Source organism: Lepidochelys kempii, chromosome 27 (genome assembly GCF_965140265.1).
Source record: "Lepidochelys kempii isolate rLepKem1 chromosome 27, rLepKem1.hap2, whole genome shotgun sequence".
Taxonomy (NCBI): Eukaryota; Metazoa; Chordata; order Testudines; family Cheloniidae; genus Lepidochelys; species Lepidochelys kempii.
The window spans coordinates 13,622,330-13,641,482 of record NC_133282.1 but is presented as its reverse complement, the minus strand read 5'-3'; the positions used below and the strand labels follow the sequence as shown (position 1 = coordinate 13,641,482).

At 39.3% G+C, this 19,153-nt stretch overlaps 2 protein-coding genes and 1 long non-coding RNA gene across 3 annotated transcripts; 1 reads left to right on the top strand and 2 right to left on the bottom strand.

The window, feature by feature from the left end:
• Window positions 1-2,984: 2,984 nt before the first annotated feature.
• On the top strand, window positions 2,985-13,605 carry LOC140903765 (uncharacterized). Its single transcript, XR_012156336.1, has 2 exons — window positions 2,985-3,122; window positions 13,096-13,605. It is a non-coding gene; the product is annotated as an uncharacterized lncRNA (long non-coding RNA).
• On the bottom strand, window positions 4,731-7,358 carry HOXB5 (homeobox B5). Its single transcript, XM_073325533.1, has 2 exons — window positions 5,848-7,358; window positions 4,731-5,070 (listed from the first exon to the last, which is right to left on the bottom strand). The coding sequence occupies exons 1-2, from the start codon at window positions 6,395-6,397 to the stop codon at window positions 4,823-4,825; spliced, it is 798 nt and encodes a 265-aa protein (XP_073181634.1). The 5' UTR covers window positions 6,398-7,358; the 3' UTR covers window positions 4,731-4,822.
• HOXB6 (homeobox B6) lies at window positions 8,203-17,597 on the bottom strand. The gene is made up of 2 exons (XM_073325534.1): window positions 10,844-17,597; window positions 8,203-9,519 (listed from the first exon to the last, which is right to left on the bottom strand). The coding sequence occupies exons 1-2, from the start codon at window positions 11,253-11,255 to the stop codon at window positions 9,260-9,262; spliced, it is 672 nt and encodes a 223-aa protein (XP_073181635.1). The 5' UTR covers window positions 11,256-17,597; the 3' UTR covers window positions 8,203-9,259.
• Between the last annotated feature and the right edge of the window lie 1,556 nt (window positions 17,598-19,153).

The window sequence follows — 19,153 nt, the reverse complement described above, 5'->3', positions numbered from 1 at the left end:
CTGAGATAAATGGGGTTACCTGCTACTGTAGCAAAGACTGACTGGGATAAAAATGGAAATCATACAAGCATTGTTTCCATTCTGCTTTAACCTGTGCTAAATAAACTTCTTAATATCAGTGTAATGATATGGAAGATTATGCAGAAAGAATAAACCGACCTGGGGCTCAGTCTGCATTTCTAAGTGAAGATGGACTTTCTATGTATCCTATCTCTCTTTGATTGTTCTTTCCATCCCATTAACACGTTGCATATTCCATGTAATTAAAAATGGTGGTAGTTTAAGTTGATATATTATATGCTTTGGGTCATTAGACCTGATTTTAAAGGAAAGTTTGACTGGGATAATATACAAATACTGAAACCCTAATGTGTAACCTTTTTGCCTTTTGAATCAGGATATGGGAATATGACATTAATCCAAATGTAGATAGATAGATAGATAGATAGATAGATAGATAGATAGATAGATAGATAGATAGATAGATAGATAGATAGATAGATAGATAGAATAAAAATTTTGGAGATATATATATTCCCCTGCAGTTACATTGTCATTGTCAAATATATATTTCCTTGCAGTTACATTGTCATTCAGGTACTACCGTAGGTGAATGACAATACGCACCTAGCTTGCTGGTAACAATTGCATCAGTCAACATTATTTCTTAACATCAGTAGAAACCAGATGGCTAAAGAATGTTCAGGTCTGTAATTTGGTACCACCCCATCATACCTACACCCTATTTACCTTCAGTAAATATTTATCTTGCTGTGTAGGCAAGATTTCTGTAATTTGTGGTGTGTTGGTTGCAAACTTCACACTTTAGACCAATTCCATTCAAGTGTCTAGAAGCCAGCAAATGTCTTTATTATGAACTTATAAAGAAGCATAGACTCGGTTAGATAATCAGATTAGGATGTTAAAATTAAAGTGACTCAACTACCTATCACTCTCCCACCCCCAATCACCCAAGTCTCCCTTGCCAGAATTTTGATTTTGTATCAGAATATTAGTCAGGAGTTCTAGGATAGTCAGTCAATTGGGTCAGATAGAATCTAGAAGTTGACATTGTGCCAATAAAGATAACATCAGACACATGGACCAGGACAGGAAAAACAGCCCAAGGAAGGAAAAACTATCCCAAACTGCGCAAAATGGTGGCGTTCTTTTGCTCTGTGTGAAAGAGACGGACATGTGTCCACCAAATGTTGCTCTACCATTAAAAAAAAAAACAAAAAAAAAAAACGGCTTAAGAGGGGAAATGGAACGTTTAGTGGCTGCTGCAGCATTCTGGGATCCAAGGGGAAAAAATCCCTCTTCTCAGTATATTTTCTTTTAAGCTTTTTAAAGATACAGGAACAGAATTACAGATGTGAGCGGGCAAATATAGAATCTTTTCCCCCAGTGTAAATGTAAATCCCTAGAGTTCAAAAAAATAATTAAAAAAGCAGCCCTCAGCTCTCAGAGGATTTGTTTGTGCTGGTAAAAAAAAAAAATCATTCTGATTGGGGTGGGAAAACCCCTTAGTTAAAAATCTTTTCAGTCTAAATTTAGCGAGGCTCGATGCAATTGAACAGAGTGTTTCATGTTAAGATTCCTGAACGCGACTTTGTGACAGGCGTTTTGGGCTCTAGCCTTACAAACGTAAAGGAAAATAGACACCTCACCAGGACTTTGCCACCGCTAGCTGATGTCCCAGCCCTGGTAAATACTCAGTGCATCTCTTTTTCACCCTTCTCTGATAACTTGCTTATTTTCTCAAAGAAAAAGCTGTTTTAATGAGGGTGGGTTTTTTTAGAACTGTCCCTTCTTTATAAAAGCAGAAACAATACCTTAGGAATACATATACTTGACACATATAGGGTTTAAAGTTAATCGAATCCACCCCCTTTATGCAAACAGCAGCATGCTTGATTTTTTGATTTGTATTATTTTTGTAGTCACTTAAAGGCATACTGAAGAAAGACATAAGGACAGTAATCCAGTGTCCACATATTGTACAAACAAACCAGGGAACTATTAGGATACTGTCTACAGAAAGAAAAAACGCCTAGAACGAATATTTTGGTCTATACCCAGGCCAAGAAAAAGGCTAAAAATTTTCCTTGCAACTCAGGGTGAAAAAAGAACTAAAATTCTTAAAGGGTGTGAATGAAACCAAGAATGTAAACGTACAACAGGAGCCTTGAAATGCCAAAGCTTGGCCCATATTTGCTAGTGACTGTGATCAGTATAAAACTCACCAACGCAACCTCCAATAACTGACTCTCTATTGACGTGGCTAAGAATAAAACAAAGTTTGTCTGAAGTACATATGCCCCTAGGCAAAGATTGGATGGCTTTTGCAATGCAATCGTAATTAATCTTTAAGGAATTCTATTTCCCCTCGTTCCACAAAGTTTACGTTGCTTGCATATGGGCCTCAGAGCTTTCCTGAGACCTAATGAAACGTCAAATCTAGGGAGTGTAAGAATTTGGACTTTTCAGAGTGAGAAATAAAGCTTTGGAGAGAGAGAGAGAAAGAGAGAGAGAGAGAAAGAGAGAGAGAGAGAGATATCCTCCTCCTTCATCCCGCTCAATCTTTAGCAATATAACCCTTAAAATAGTTTAATCAGATAATATTTCAGAAGGACTTACTTTCAGGAGCCCAAACTATTGGTCCTCTGGACTGAACACTGGACCAGGAAAGTTATGATACCAGCAATTGCAAGGGTTTATCTCATCTGGAAAAGTGCTCACCCATTTCTGCCCCTTACAAGCCAAACCAAGCAGTTAAAGTGTCACTTAACATTCTAGAGAATGTGAAATATATTGTACATTGTCAACTCCCCAAAACCATAAAACTAACTTTATGGACCTCACGTGACTTTTGAGAGCCAGTGAGGGGTATCTGTCTGAGGTCTGGGCGATTTTTACGATCTAACTTCTAGATAAAACCCTATCCATTTGACATCTAAATGTCATACCTACTTTTGGTATAGTTTGCTATTGGTAAAAATATATATAGAGAGAGCTATATATCAAGGGAAGGCGAGCAAATGGTTTTGGATCTGACAGTCCACCTCACATTCTTCTCAAAATCACTTAAGAAGTACCTAAACAGTGGGAGATTAAGTTTGGTAAGTTTATAAGATCCAACTTTACTTAATACGAGCAAAAATCTGAACTATATTATAAATATGTCAGTCGCATTTTGCCAACAGAGAGACTTTAACTGAAGTATCTTGTGCCTTGTAAGAAACCCTGGATAGCAAAACAGAAACATTTACCACCTTTGATTATGTTAAATTATTTGCAGCGAAAAGGAAGCTTTGTAGTGACTATCAGTAGTTACAGAACTGTTATTTACATGTTGAGCCAGAAAGTAGGATATAAAAACAGTATGCTCATGAGATTGAGGGTGAGGGGTGGAGGGGTGTTTATAGATTAGCGAGCGCATGAATAGATAGATAGATAGATAGATAGATAGATAGATAGATAGATAGATAGATAGATAGATAGATAGATAGATCTATCTCTTTATTTTTCAAAAAGTAATATAGGCCCGTTCCTCAAATGCACATAAATATATTTTGCAAAACATTTATATCTTGTTATTGTAACTTAAGCTACTTTAAAACAGCCTGCGTTATTTGATATTTGGTATTTTTTTATTTTTATTTTTTGACAAAACAAAGTTTGGAAACTTGACAGGTTGCATTTCCTCTGTAGAAAGCATTTGCTTTCCTCCTCAGCAATGAGATTCTATTATGTGAACTTTGCATTTTTTGGCTTCTGAGAGTTTCCAAAGTGCTATGCAGGAGAGCGAAGAGTGCGTAGTGTTTCTCAAATGCTCCTAACACAGCAATGCCAGTCGTGTTTAGAATGCACTGCGAACTCTCAGCGTTAAGACTCAAGCGTTGTGTAGAAAATACGAATGGGAGCCTTTGTGAATAGGAGAAATGTTTATTTGACTTGAATTAAAGCTACAAAACAAATACAAAAAGCTTATTGGCAAAATACTAACAGGCAGCTAGACATGACAGATGCCATTTTACACATAACACTGCATTCACTCTGCCCACTACCAACTGTCTATTAATCACATCAGAAATATTCCTAGTATTTACAGACATTGGAACACTTTATGGTTGGTCCAATTTTATACATTTTTTTTAATAGTGAAGCTTACCCACGTCTAAGAACACGTCTCAGAATTAGCCTGGGACTAGAAAGCATGGCCTTACATTTGAACTAAACCACAGATTCGACAATTTTTAAGACAAAAAGATACAAGAGCTTTTTTGCTTTTTATTTTTTTCTTTACAGTTTTTTGATTCCCCCCCCCCCTGCTATTTTAGCGCAGGAATCCCGACTTTAGCTTAGGCAGAGAATAAATTCCCCCCTCCCGCCCAATAGCTGTAAACTCAGATACAAAAAAACAAAACCCAAACCCCAAACAAACCACCGTGTCTGTTATCAATTTATAAATAAGTTATAACATTTAAAGGGCTCACATGAAACATGCTAGCTTTCCAGAAAGCATCAAGAGAGCACTGTCACAAACATTTATAAGAACATCAAGAGCGTGGAGGAGCATCTGGAATTTTTTTTAAAAAAAATTAATAATAATAATAATTAAAAAATAAAATTAAAACACAGCAGGAACGCAGTCCTGGGATAACAGTACCATAGGAGTTGTTTAAAATATCAACAACATGCCGAAAAAAGGTGCCTTCCTGTACAGTACTCTGAAACTAAAATCTGCAGCTGTTTCTCCCTCCCCACCCCCCCTTTCTTCGCCTTCTTCTTTCTTTCCTTGATATTCCTTTTCTATAATTTATGGCTGGAAGGCGCTGCCCGCGGAGGCTACACTCATGCTTTTCAGTTTATTATCTTTCTTCCACTTCATTCTTCTGTTTTGGAACCAGATTTTAATTTGCCTTTCGGAGAGGCACAGAGCATGGGCGATTTCTATTCTCCTCCTGCGGGTGAGATATCTATTGAAGTGAAATTCCTTTTCCAATTCTAGGGTCTGGTAGCGAGTATAGGCGGTTCTTGCCCTTTTACCGTCTGGTCCAGTCATGTCTGGATAATACGGACAACATTGGTGTTTGGTTTGATTTTTATTAAAAAAAAAAAAAAAAAGCAAATTATTAACCTTCCCCGGACAATCACGAACGTTCACTTGGTAATTTCAAAATAACACCCCCTCCCCCACGTGTAAGATCCCCCTCCCTCCATCGCCCAGTTCCGGCATATACAATTCAGTATTCACAATTTAAACTCGCAGACTAAAACCTAATAATTCCTCCTACGTTTGTGTGCTTGGATCTGTTAAATATTGTCCTTAAAAAGACAAAACAAAACAAACAAACAAACAAAAAAACCCCTGTTCCCGGTGCAATGGATCTACTCCTGGTTTTTATTTTGTAATGAGCAGATTGTCAAGAATACACACACCAAACGTAAAAATAAAGGATTGGGAGCCCCATCTGTGCATAGAGAGCCTGTTTTAATGATCAGTTCTTTCCTTTCCTTTTCCTCACCCTCCCCCCCACTTTCCCTCCCCCATCCGCAAATACCCCCGCAGTTTTAAATTACCTTTTTTTTCTCTCTCTATATATATATTAAATAACCTCACATTTAGCGGCAGGGGTTACAAATCACCCCCCCCCAACAAGCATCAAAGGCAGTTTTCTGTTTTAAATCAACGATCAGATAAATAAATAAAACGCGATAAATAGCTGGATTACTTAGCAGGCGCCTTCAAATAAAGCCAGGGGAAGAAAGGAAGGAAGAAAAAAAGAAGAAGGGAGGGGAAAGAAAAGGGGGGGAGGGAGAAAATAAAAAAAGCAGCTGTACCATGGCTAATGTGAAGCTTCCTCATCCACGGGAATATCTGTGGTGTCTGCCCTTCTGTGGCTGCTGTGGATGTAGCGACGGGCTCAGCCTGTGCCCTGGGAATAATGTTGCTGTTTATTTGGGTGCCCTCTTCGGTTCCCGAAGACGCGCTGGTCTCGTCTATTTCTGTGAAATTTGTGTTGGTGCTGGCAGAAGTAGCCTGGTCGGAGGGGGACGGGGCGGGTTTGCCTCCATGGTTGTCGCCGTTGGAGCAGGGCAGGGACTCGGGAGAGGACAAGGAACAGCTAGACGCTTGCCTAAACCTGCTCTCCTGAGCGGGCGAAGGGAAGCTGCGGGAGCTTTCTCCCCCAGCCCCAAAGTGGCTAGAGGAGGCTGAGCGGTTGATGCTAAGGTCCATCCCATTGTAGTTGTAGCCATAAGAGCTGGAATGCATGGTGCTTGAATCTCTGTACGAACCGTTCATAGAACTGCTGGTCCCATAATTTAGCAACTGATAGTCGGGGCCATTTGGATAGCGCCCTGAGAACGAGTTTACAAAGTAAGAGCTCATTTGGGTTATTTTGGAGGGCTTGATTTGTGGCTCGTGGTCGTTATAACCCTGTGCTTGACGATTTATGATGTATTAATGAATTATAGCAATGCACTGTACTTCGTTTTTGCTATGTATGCGGCCAAATATGGGGGGTGGGGGTGCGTTTGGTAATCACGTGCTTTTGTTGACCAGTCGTAAATTCTCACTGATGACCTCAAGAGGTAATTCATGCTCTATGGTTACAAATAATGACGATCTGAGAATCGTTAGGCCCAAGTCAATGCAAGGCTTCAAAAAAAAAAGAAAAAAAAAATCCGTGAGAGAGAGAGATGGCTCCATGTTGGCGGACTGCGCCACCTACTGGGGACACGGTGACTTAGCAGGCATGGAGGGTGGCTACCCACCCTTCATTAAAAAAAAAAAAGTCATTTTTTGGCAATTTGCACTCTTCGTATATTAATACTTTTTTTAAAAAAATGCGCAAATACCCCATTTTCATCCCGGGAATCTGTTTTCGTGGTGTGCTCTTTGCATGGGGGTTGTTATCTTCATTAAATGATCGCCACTCTGTTATAATAATGGCATTGGTGGGTGAGGGGGGGTGTGTGTGAAGGGGGACGATAAGTCACCTTTGGAACTGGAGGTTCTGTGTTTGCATATCTTGGGGAGGGGGGGTGTATGGAGAAAAACCGGAGCCTGCTGAAAGAAAACCATGTGTGCTTTATTTATTTAATTTATTTATTTTCATTGGCACAATGAAAGTTTGGCTTTCTTCACCTTCTCATCATATTATCAAATACACAGTAACACCTTGTAATTCTGGAGGGGGGGGTTGTATGTGTGGAAAAAAGAGACGGGAAGGGAGATCAGCCGTTGAAACTGGTTGACAATGTTGCTTTTAAGATATTCTTGATCATGAATAGCCCCCCGCACACACACTCCCTTTAAATAGAACATTGTTCTACCCCCCTTCCTCCCCCATAGGCAAACCTGCAAGAAATATTAGGTAGCCCTGAAAACCTGAAATTTGACCAGGGTTTTGCTTTGTGCAAGGCTGCTATTTTTTCCCCAGGCAGTTTAGGAATTTCAAGTGCTTGTCTGCAACTCCTTGGAAATTATGCGCCATATTGAAAGTGACATATAATTATAATAATTACAGGCAATGAAAAGAGTGGCAATAATAGTAAATGTCCTACAGCTTTGGAGCTTCTGCATGAATTGATTTTAAAAGTGACTGGCATTAAAACAGCTTGTGACATGAGGGAATGCATCCATACATAGGTATTTTTGGGTGGGTGGGGGGAAAGGAGTAGTTCTTTTTAAAGGCATGTTTTCTCTCCTGAAGCTTCAGACATTTTATTAGCATTGAGCTGAGCAAGTTTTTGTTGTAAATCTGCTGATCCCAAGAAGAAAAGGACTTCTTTTGGTTCCTTTTTTTAATAAAAAAAAATCAAAGAAAAGTTTACTTCATTGCAACTACAAGACACCTCTTAGTTCTTTAGCGCAGAAGAGACATAACGCCCAGCTTCACAGCCTCCGAGTCCAATGACACTGTAAAGAGAGCCATCTGAAAGGTGTGTGTGGGTGTGTGTACATATACATGAAACAATCTAACTGTACTTAGCTTACCGGGGTTTGTTTGTTTTTTCCTGCTTAAATAATTCCCATCGTCGTGGAGTGAAAAAAGTTGCAACTAAAAATAATTTTAAAACAAAACAAGTCTGAAACCTACCACATGTACATGTCTACAATGCACATCTCCCTGATTTCGGAAAGTGAAATAAGGGACCAGATGTTTGAAAGATGCTAGACAAACGTTATGTATCTTTGGTAGATAGACGAGAGCATATTTTTGCCTCTTTCTTTGATTTATTATGTATATGGAGAGCTTTTCCTCATAACTCTTTTGACTGTAACAATAAACAAGAGCGATCTTAAAGCAGAATGTCAGCTCGGAGATATCGCTGGTGAAAGGTCCTGCATTTAAGATTAGGCAAAAAGGGGGAAAAGCAGATTTATCTCTCAACTGTAACTTCCGTATCCTGCATGGGTGCTTGTCCTTGCTGATTAGAAGAGAGTGTCACACGCAGACAGCAGCAGCGCCTGCTTTGCTAACAACCCCTCAGCTCCACATGAATGGCATATTTTCATAGACAGGAATAATAATAACGATAATAATACCAAAGGGGTGTGGATGAGTCCGAATACTTTGCTTTTATTAGAGTATTCCATGGCCATACCTAAGACAAACTACAATCACAACACGTACAAAAATTAATAAAATATATTTTTTCTTGTTGTTGCTTTTGCATCCTTTTAGGTAGCGCTTGTTCCTTCAGTAGGTTTTCTCTTTAAAAAATGAAACTAATTACAAAGAGCCCAGGGTCTGATTAATTTACCAAAAGAAAAGCAACCGGGGAAGGGGGAATCTATAAGTCGATCGTGCATGAAACATTTTACAAAATTAAGACAATTAACACCAAAAATGACATATATTGCAGCACCTCCATTAAATACAAGTGTTAGCGGGTTACTAACAGTGACACCAAGGGTAGAAACACAGGTAAGAGTTCCAAATTATTATTATTATTTTATTTTATATTATATTTGGAGGAATAGAAAGGGGAAAAAACTCAACTAGAAGCCTGGTTTTTTGTTTTTTTTGTTTTGTTTTTTTTTGACACGACAGATTAACGGAACACGAGTCCAACGGTGCAAATTTATGGTGGTGGCTCGCCACCTTCAAACCGTCTCGGTTATTTTACAAAGCGTGCACCACTTGGGGTGCATTTTCTCTTCCACTCCAACCCTTTCCCCCCCCCTCCACCCTCTATCTCCTCCAACTGTTGGGATATTCTCTCTTTCTCTTAAATAATACTTTCACTCCGTTGCTTTCTCCTCCTCCTCCTCCGCGCTCAGCTGCGTGGAGTTGAGCAGTTTATTTTCCTTTTTCCATTTCATCCTCCGGTTCTGGAACCAGATTTTGATCTGGCGTTCTGTCAGGCAAAGTGCGTGTGCGATTTCGATCCGGCGGCGCCTGGTCAAGTAGCGGTTAAAGTGGAACTCCTTCTCCAGTTCCAGGGTTTGGTAGCGGGTGTAGGTTTGACGGCCTCTCCTGCCACTTGGCCCGAAAGATGAACCTGTTAGGCAAGGAAAGGAGGGGGGAGAAAATACCCAAAGGTTTATTCTAGTTAAGAGGTGCGTAATAATGCCAGGGAGCCGGCCACTTAGCACTCTAATCAAGGGTGTGTGTTTAGGGGTGGTGTGGTCTTTTGCTTCCTTTGCCTTCCCCGCTAAATACTTTTACCAACCAAAAATCATCTAGCCAAAGTGCCCAAGACTCCTTTCTTTGGCAAAGCCAGCCCTCTAGCAAACCTCCTGACTTGCTAGTTCGCCTTGGAAAGAGTTGCTAATTTGTCTTGGGTTTCTGCAATGCCTGCTGCTTCTTCCTGCTGCTTAGCTCAAAGGCAAGAAAGTTCCACGGGCACCTGGGCAGGAGGGTTAATGCAGAACTTGCCAGATAGTCCAGGACCGTGCTTTGAAGAGATTGCTAGATCTGTCTTATTCCATTATGTAAAATCTCAAGGTGCCCCCCCTCCTCCCCACACCTTTCAATTTTTCCTCCCTACCGGCAGCAGTAATAGATCTGGGCATTTAAGCAATAATGAAGTGTATCGATCTAGACAAACTCTGTGCATTAAAGGGGATACAACACTTCATGTCCCTGCACTAATGGACATCAATTTGGAACTTAAAAGGCAACAAATAATGAATGTAAACATGGAAGCACTATGACTTCTTTCTTTCTTTCTTTCTTTCTTTCTTTCTTTCTTTCTTTCTTTCTTTCTTTCTTTCTTTCTTTCTTTCTTTCTTTCTTTCTTTCTTTCTGATTGAAGAGATAGCACTTAAACCAGCTATACATCACAGAGAGAAAAAATCTCTCCAGGCAGACTTTTCATTATGGGTGAGTTTCATTAAAAATGTAGTTCTCGCCTTTCAAATATTTAAAGACTTTTACATTATTTAACTCCAGAAAGGGTGGGTGTGTGGGGGTGGGGGTGTGTGAAGTCATCCTGTCCTTTTTTTGTGAATAGATATCTCTCTGTATGTGTAGAAGACACAGAGATAGATAAATCATTGTAACTGAGTGACATACGAATTAGAGCGTGCAAAAAGAAAGAAGATACGTGCCTCTCTAAGTATGGCACAAACTTGTTGTTTTTTTTTCTCTCTTCTTCTTAAAGGATCTGGCTAAAGAACTGGGATAGAGGAAAAAGACTGCCATAAAGTTTGGGGTTGTGTCAGAAACAACTTTGAGTCTCGTACTTTGCCTGACTCGTCCGGCTGGAAGCTGGATCTCAACTAAGCTTTTCCTGTTTCTTTTGCAAAGAAGAAAAGGGGGAAGGGGGGTGGGGGGAGGAAATAAATAAATAAAGAGAGATTTAAAAAAAAAGAGTAACTCACTATTGCAAGAGTTCATCCGCTGCATCCAGGGGTAGACGGGAGTGGAGCACTTCTGGTCGTCGCTTTCCCCGAAAACAGTTTTGTTCTGTGCGCAGTCTGTCTTCCGCTGATCTGGGGCAAACTGAACCTGGTCATCTAGGTTTGAGGTGGCACAGACAGGGTCCTTCTCTCTGTAAAAACCAGCTGACCCATAGTCACAGGCTGTGGTCCGGCTGTAAGCTCCGTTAGCTTGCTGGTAATAAGAAGAGGAGGGATAACCCTTATCTTGGACGCTAGTGGCTCCATAGGTAGCGGGGTAGTGTCTTAAAGGATCCGCATATCCTGAGGCATATAACGGGATTTGTCCCAGGAAGGGCTCCTGCCCAGCAGCCAGGCTCACCGGGAAGGTAGAGTTGACAAAATAAGAACTCATTGGGAGGAGGCAGCCGTCCTTTCCTGGCTTTATGATTTGTTGTGTTTTATAGTCCAAGTGGTTTAGCTATTAGTAGTATATCGGAGATTGGGTTTTAGCTGAAGGGGGATGGCTGGGTGCCAGCGAGGGACACAAGGAAATAGAACCATCTGATCATGGACTGACCAATAGCAAGAGTCTGAGATTACAAAATAGCACCCATGAGGGGCTTGCATTGCACTGGGGACCCCCAGAACAAACCACCCAGCCCCTCTTTTTCCTCGCTTTTAAACAACAAAACTCACCCCCTTAACCAAATACGTATTATCTGAGAAAGATAAATCCCCAAACGTTTGGAGTCTTTAAAACAATAATTAAAAAATAGACCAAACACACACACACACACACAGACAGAGCGATAGATATGGATATAAAGATATATACACACAGAGAAAAAAGTTAAATCCCTTTATTCTGAAAAGTTTAACCCCTGGTGCCTGTTATTGATTGCAGACCATTCGGGTAATATTGCTAGGATATTTTATTTTACATAAAAAAAACTTTTAGGTGTTTTTTTGGGGGGAGGGGTGTTATTGAGGGTGGGGTAAATAGGTCTCATTTGTTTAATTAGCCTGGGTTTAGGATGGGAAGTGTGTTTGTGGTGGCGGGGGTGGGGGGAGAGAAGAGAAGTCAATGTTGGTAACTTATTTCTCATGGTTATCTAATTATCATAGATTGACAGAGAAGAGGCTTCCTTTTAAAGTATCATTCGCCTGCCTCATCAAATTCTATGCTTCGTATTTATTTTGTGAAAGAGCTACAAATCTATGAGATGGATGGGAATTGAAGTATTACCTTTATTCCGGACTAAATACTTACAGAGATATAGATATATGTACCGAATTGTGCCCTCTTGCGTTTTATTGTTAATACCAAATCTTTGTGCGACCCTTTGCAGTTAAAGGCAGCATTCGGTTACGGTCAAGAAGTGTCTTTATTGATTGTCACTGATCAAGATTTTTTTTTTTAAAGGCTGTTGTTTGGCGTGTCTATTGCCTATAAGGTGAGCGATGATCCTGCTTTCATATTTTATCACCCTTTCCATTTGTGTCTGGCCCCACTACGAGGTCCCTATTTTTTTTAAAAAAAAGTTTAAACCTCTTTAGGAATAACCTCGAAATTCCGGGGTTTTTTTTTCTCAAACTGGGACGAAAGACCAAATGAAATGAGTTTGGTCTGGGCTGGTGGCTCATGTTTCTGCTTTTATTCATTAGCTGTAGGTGTGTTTCTCAATGGCTAGTCACCTCCTCTTCAGATTTCTGTACGCGGAAGATCTGGTTGGATTTAAATATTTTGCTATGCATTTTAGCTGTGGGAAATTGTCATATCCTTCAGAAACTTCCTCAACAATAAAATTGAAAATTGATTGGTTTAAGGTGCATTTCTAAACTTCTATCTAATCTATCTATCTATCTATCTATCCCCATACACACCCCACTATGTATCTACCTGTCTATCATATGCAGTGAATTTTATACACCACACAAGGTACACACCTGTATGTATGAATACACGTTTGTGTATGCTCCTGGTCTAGAATTACACATAATTACATGATCACTGCAGAACTTCCAATGCCTATTCTCCCTGATGGGGGTTAAGTATTTAGGAAACTGTTATCTTATTAGGAGCTAATTTATTTTAAACATGTTTACAGCTGTAAAGCTAAGCCTACTTCATGCCATCACTGCAATGGGCACTCGACTCAGCGTAATCTTTATAATTCAAGGAAATAACATGTAAAGGAAGTAGTTTTTCTCCCCTCCTTTCTGACTGATATCTATTATATTTGTTCTTACAGAGTTTTCCTTTGTGTATGGAATGGACCCAAACCTACGCAGATCTGTTTTATTGGCATGGGAACATGAGATTAAAAGAGAAACTTGACTGTCTATTGGGGAGAAAAAAACAACCTCCATTGAACACAATGAAGTTAGTTGCTTTGCAGGAGGCAAACGCTCAGGCATTTGATTAGAAAGTTACGCAAAATGTATGTAAGAGTAAAATCAGGAACATCTGGGATGATTTGCACAGCATGCGGAATCTGGGCTATGAAGTATGAATTCCTGATAATTAAATGAGTGAGTAAAATCGCTGAGAACGTTTTCTTTACTTCTTTTTAATGATGATAGTTGTGAAAATGTTCTTCCCTAAGCATGTTTAAAGACTGTTTCCCCCACACATGGTGATGTAGCGTTTCTATGAAACACAGCTCAATTTAGCATGCTTGTGGCTAAGGCTACCTACCTTTTGTCTGTAGTAATTTTTATTTTTATTGTGAAAGAAAAAAAATAAAATTCACTAATTGAAACTCGCCTCGCGCTAATTGCTTATTGTTGATTATTTAGAGGTGTTATTTAGGCTGGAATAATATGCCGCGCCCTGCTAAAGGAAGATAGCGCTTCACTTAATATTTATAGACTTTTAGTGGTAGAAATATAAAAGAAGAAAACTTGGTATAAAACCTGAATTAAGCTTTTGTTCCATTTTGGAAAAAAATATATAGATCTTAAAGTGTCCATCATCCATATACTCAGACCTGCAAGATGGCAAGTTTACCATCTGTAACATGCGGCAGAGTATTCAGAATGCATTCGATCACTAGCTAGAATTGTGTGTTTAGTGTCAAGTTGGTCTCTGATATCATCTGAATAGCTTTTTTCAAAAGGTATCTTAATTTTGTTTAGAAAGATGCTTGGGCTATACCCTGAGTTGCTTGCTAAACTTTTAAGATAAATCTATGCGGGGTTTCTTATGGAAAATATTTTGCCTAAGGATGTTTCTAAAGGCAACCAGGCATGGGGAGTGGAACATAGAGACCTTAACATATCGGTTGCTGATACAGCTTGCAGTGTGGTCACTGTGTCTTCCACTGTATTTTCTTTGCATATTTTCATTCAGAACTGGGCCTCGTTTACTTAAGAAGTCTTTGGTTTTATTAAAAAGAAAAGAAACCACTAGTCGGTGTAGTTGCAAGAAACAACATAAGGAGGAATAAAATGTTTCATTTAGCACTGAGAATCCATCTTTCCCTACTGATTGACATAACTCGACTGGCAGGGTATAAATAAAGATTAAAGGGATTTATTTACAGCATGTACATTCGCAGCTCTCTGGCTCAGAGAGTGCTGGCTGGGCTTTTTTCTCCATTTTTGCTCTTCTGCTAGCAAATGCCAACTCCACAAAGCAGAGAGAGAGGCAGATAAATGAGGGGATTCAAACAGCGCACAAATATTTTGAAATGCAAACAGAACAGAGAATTGCTTGTATAAAAGCTAAGCTAGTTAAGAACTTTGTGGAAAGTTAAGAGGAGCTGGTCCCAGTAAAAAACGGGTCGCTTTTTTTTCCTGTCGAGTTGGGATTCTCAAGCCTTCTGAAGTGACAACACAGCAGGACCTTCCCAATCAGGGGACTTATTGCAGCCATAAAGTCAAGCTAACACTAAGACAACACTTGAAAAGCCTTGTTACTGTATTTAGACATATAAAGCTATTAACAGAGGAGGAGATTGCTCTTGTAATATACAACCTCACTCAAATTCCTATTAGAAAAACGGCATAAGGATTTTTTTCTACATTGTTGGCATATTTAAAACAATGACCCCTGAAGGTGTTTAAAAAATAATTCTCTCTCCATCCGCACATAACCATTTGAAACTTAATTTCCAGCAATTTAAGTTTAATTTACCTGACTTCCCGTGCAGTGCATAATAACCTCGTTAATGGGATCTTTGAAAAGAAGCAATAATAATCTACCATTGTTCCATTAAACAGTGCAGCTAATAATTAACAAAAAAAAAAAAGTGAGAGGAGGGGTTGCGGGAAGGACCTTGGGGTAGTAAAAAATGTATCCATATTACCTTATTTCCGCTAAAGGAAACCCTGGGAGGGTTAAGGGGAAAGAAATCTTGCTAGGGAAACTAAAAATAGGGGAACAGAAACGGGTGGAAGAGAAATCAAAGCATGAAGCATGTAGGTTGCTTGGAGAATGCTACAGAGTGTGAGCAGTTACAGAATGGAACAAGTTAATCATGGCTGTTATTAGTCAAAAGGAGAAACTTTTTATTTATTTTAACATAGTCTCTGGGCATCTCACTTTCATATAGGGGAATGTCCCTAGTCTAGACATAAACAGTTGCCAGGAAACTGTGTGGTAGTAGGAGAAAACGAGGGAGAAAGAGAGAGAGAGAGAGAGCTTTTAAAATAACAGGCTTGCATTGTCCGTTCAAAGCCTACTGTATCTTAAAAGGGATTCCTCTTAGGCTCTCACCCTCTGCTCCCTGCCCCAACCATCACCTCAGTGTAGTGCACACCACTAGACCTACCTTTTACAGACCACTCCAAAATGATCATTCGAAACAATAAGCGAACAAACAAATAAATAGTTCATTGACTTCATAATTAGCTCAAATCTCCTGCCTTCTTGTCTCCTCATCTAATTATGGCTCTCATTTCACAAGCTCACTTGCTGTGTGTGCTGTCAAGAAATAACCAGCTTTCTTTCCTCTTTTGGTTTTGTACTACATAATAGATAACGTATAGATAATGAACTTATATAACTTGAAATCCTCGGCAATGTAGCAGGCCTCAGAATAAAAATGGATCTGGTCTGAGGTTCCTGTACCAAATGGGAGGTCACATTTGTTCCATTTCCAGGAGATATACAAACGTGCAATGCATTTATAAACCACTACTCGAACAAAAATGTAGAAAATGGAATTTGTTAACCAGTTTCAAGGGATATTAATCACCGAGAAATATTTAAGCAAACCGAAGTTTTCTTGCATTGGACGGTAGATGGCAGCAGACCGCATAAAATGGGCTGGAAAGCAATTTATAACAGAAAAGACATAAAGAGAAATAGACCTTCCGTTTTTAAAAATAAACAGCTAGGTGATGTTTAAACTACAGGAATTCCTTAATTAGCAACTTATCTATGGTCTAGCGAAAACATTTAGATTTCATAGACAATCAGACATTAGAGGGTGCCCGGGGTAAAGTGATTAAAAAGACTTACTTGGAGTGACATTTATCTCCTGGGTTCTACAAGTGGTTTCTCACACAGCATTTAAAAACATCAGCAGACATAGATTCTGGAATTATGTTATTTAAATGAAATGAAATAATCATTTCCCCCCTTTTATTTTTAAAGAACAGCAGTAACCACGGATTCTATAACATTTATGGACTTAAAAGGAAAAGCCCGTCAGCTGGCTTTTATTTTCCCCTGTTATGTATCAACACGTAACAGCTCCTTCAAAAATATCTTTTGAAAATTAATTTTTGTTTGCTATTTCCACCGTTGCTATCATTTACTCTTGCCCCTACAATATGCAGGAATAGTCAAGCCGGGTGATATAAGTCGCCTTGTCATCTATTTTTAATGGTTAACTCATTGGTGCCTTCCTTAATCAATATCCCTTGCCATGCATAAACCTCGGATACTGTGTTATTTGAAAAGCATCAGAAAACAGGAGCCATGTGTCTTTTTTTTTTAAGTCCTGCAATAATGAAAAGGAACATTCAAAATGACGTGCCTCACCGAAGAAGTATTTTCTTAAAACCAAAGAAACCATTTCGTTCAGAGGAGAAGCTATTCAAATACAAGGATGTTTTCACACCGCACGGTAGCAAGCGGAGGAAAAGGAAGACAGAAATAAACAATAAACGATATTTAGGGATTTACAGCTCCACAGACGAGTTACATTTGCAGGAGCATTGCAGAACGCAATGAAACCCACCCATCCTCATTCCCTCCCAGCATCCTCGTTCATTTGGAACTTTCACTTTAAAAATAAACGTAATCATAACGTTGCAGCCCTGTAGTTGCTCTTATTCTTATTATGTTTTCTAGTTTCCAGAACCTTATTCTACAGGACTGTGGTGGACTGCCCTCTTTGAAGAAACCACCCACATAATAATGACCCCGGAGAGCAAAACAAAACCCAACTGGCTTCAATGCAAACTTCGCCAAATTACTGGGCTCGCCTGAAGACAGGCAAAATGGCAAGATAATTCTGCTCGGGAGGGGTAAAAAATAAAACATATCCCAGGCAACAAACCAAGTAGGGTTTGGCTAGTTTTTTTTTAAGGCAATATCTAAAAGACCCCGTCACCGAAGACCACAGCAGCCTTGTTTCCAAGTCAGATATCTAAGACAGTATATCCAGGTGATATTGCTGTCTTACTGTCTCTGTTAATCTTTCTTTCTTTCTTGGGGTGGGGGAGGAGAGAGGGAGTTTTATAATTGCATTTTCTCAAAGCAAAAAAAAAAAAAAAAATCAAATGAAGAGAAACATATATTATTCCCTTACCTTTTGACGTCCATTTCTGTGGTATAAGTTTTTTTTTTTAAGCAAGTAGCGTTTGTTTATCTTTTAGCTGACAAATATTGTCCCAACCTGATAGCCGTCGATTGTCTCTCTGACTTGTGATAGCTTCTTGCATTGCTGTCATTTGCACAGAAAATGGAGTAACTTCCCTCCTTGAAAAATATCAGCCTCCACTCGGTACAGAATCTCCACTTCCCCTCCATTACTACTGAGACTCCAAAATCAGCAGGCAAATTAACACAGGAATTAAAATAAAAAAACCTTTTAAGTCTCTCTCGCTCTCTTTTGGGGGGTGAGAGTGCGTGTGTCTTGTGTTTACCCCCCTCCACCACCTCCTCCCCCTTTTAGCCCTTTCGAGTTTATACACGAAAGTAAAACAATGTAAAGAAGCAAGAGCCCTATAGAGGACACTGATCCGACCCAAGGTACAGCGGCCAAAAGAATGGTGCAATATAACCACATGGGAAATCATAAAAAGTTCATGTTCACGGTTAGCAGTCCACATGACCGGCTCTGGCCAATCCCAGAACCCAGCCACTCATAAAGTTCTATCACAAAGTTGTAAATTTTCATAAAACAACAAGGAATTTATTGCATTTCTTCATGACTGCTTTACCGGCAGTCTTTTTCTTAGACGCCATCTTTTATTTTTTAAACAAAAATATAAGAATATGCAAAGATCTTTTTTTTTCTTTTTTTCCCTGGTGGGGGATTTAATGGAGGTGCCAGAATCAGACCTTACACAGAAGGCTAAAAAAAGATTTTTAAAGGACAGGCGATGTTCAAGCAGCGGGTTTTATTTTAACCTTATTTAGCTGTGTAATTGTGAATCCTTCTGCTAAAACAGAAAATGAACCATTGCGGGCGTCGGAGAATTTGGAAATAGAGAAATGCAAATATATTGAAAGAGAAATGCTGTCTGTATCTAGAACGTAATCTAACCCTATGTATTTATGTGTCACTACGTATTTAGGATCCAACACACCACGCACTCAGAACGTTAATTGGAAATCCTGACACTAGGTAATTTTCGTGTGTGGAAATCACGGGCGGGCTGTAAGATTTGCTACTACGCTGATAAGATGTGCTTCAATAGATTGAGCATAATAAAGATTTTTTAAAAAAATCCTTAATTCAGAGATGCCCGTCGCTGTAGAGGTACATGTCCCAGGGACAATAGATCTGGCCCAATACAGCAAGACACCTTTCACGAGCAATAGGAATTTTCTGGAACCCAGTTTTCGCTCTGGAAAGAGTGTGTATGAAAACACATGACAATGGGGGGATTTGATAAGGGAACATTTAGTTTTCACCTTTTATTCTCTGATCAAGTGGGATTTCTGTGTAAACGCCATAATATATGATCCATATAGTAAGTGGCCTAACACCGTGATTTTTTTTTTAGTAATGTGTTACATTATTTTATCTAAAAGCTTTAATATTCTTATTTCGGCATCCCACTGTATTAATAAGTGGAAATCAAGTGTTGTGTATTGGGGGTAAAATGAAAGAAAGATATTTTATTAAA

What these genes read in the sequence shown, in the direction of transcription:
- HOXB5 (XM_073325533.1), bottom strand. Translation starts at nt 6,397, where the DNA reads ATGAGCTCTTACTTTGTAAACTCGTTCTCAGGGCGCTATCCAAATGGC. An exon ending in GAAGCTTCACATTAGCCATG is followed by an intron (nt 5,071 to 5,847) that starts GTACAGCTGCTT and finishes CGTATTATCCAG; the next exon opens with ACATGACTGGACCAGACGGT.
- HOXB6 (XM_073325534.1), bottom strand. Translation starts at nt 11,255, where the DNA reads ATGAGTTCTTATTTTGTCAACTCTACCTTCCCGGTGAGCCTGGCTGCT. An exon ending in GCGGATGAACTCTTGCAATA is followed by an intron (nt 9,520 to 10,843) that starts GTGAGTTACTCT and finishes CTTGCCTAACAG; the next exon opens with GTTCATCTTTCGGGCCAAGT.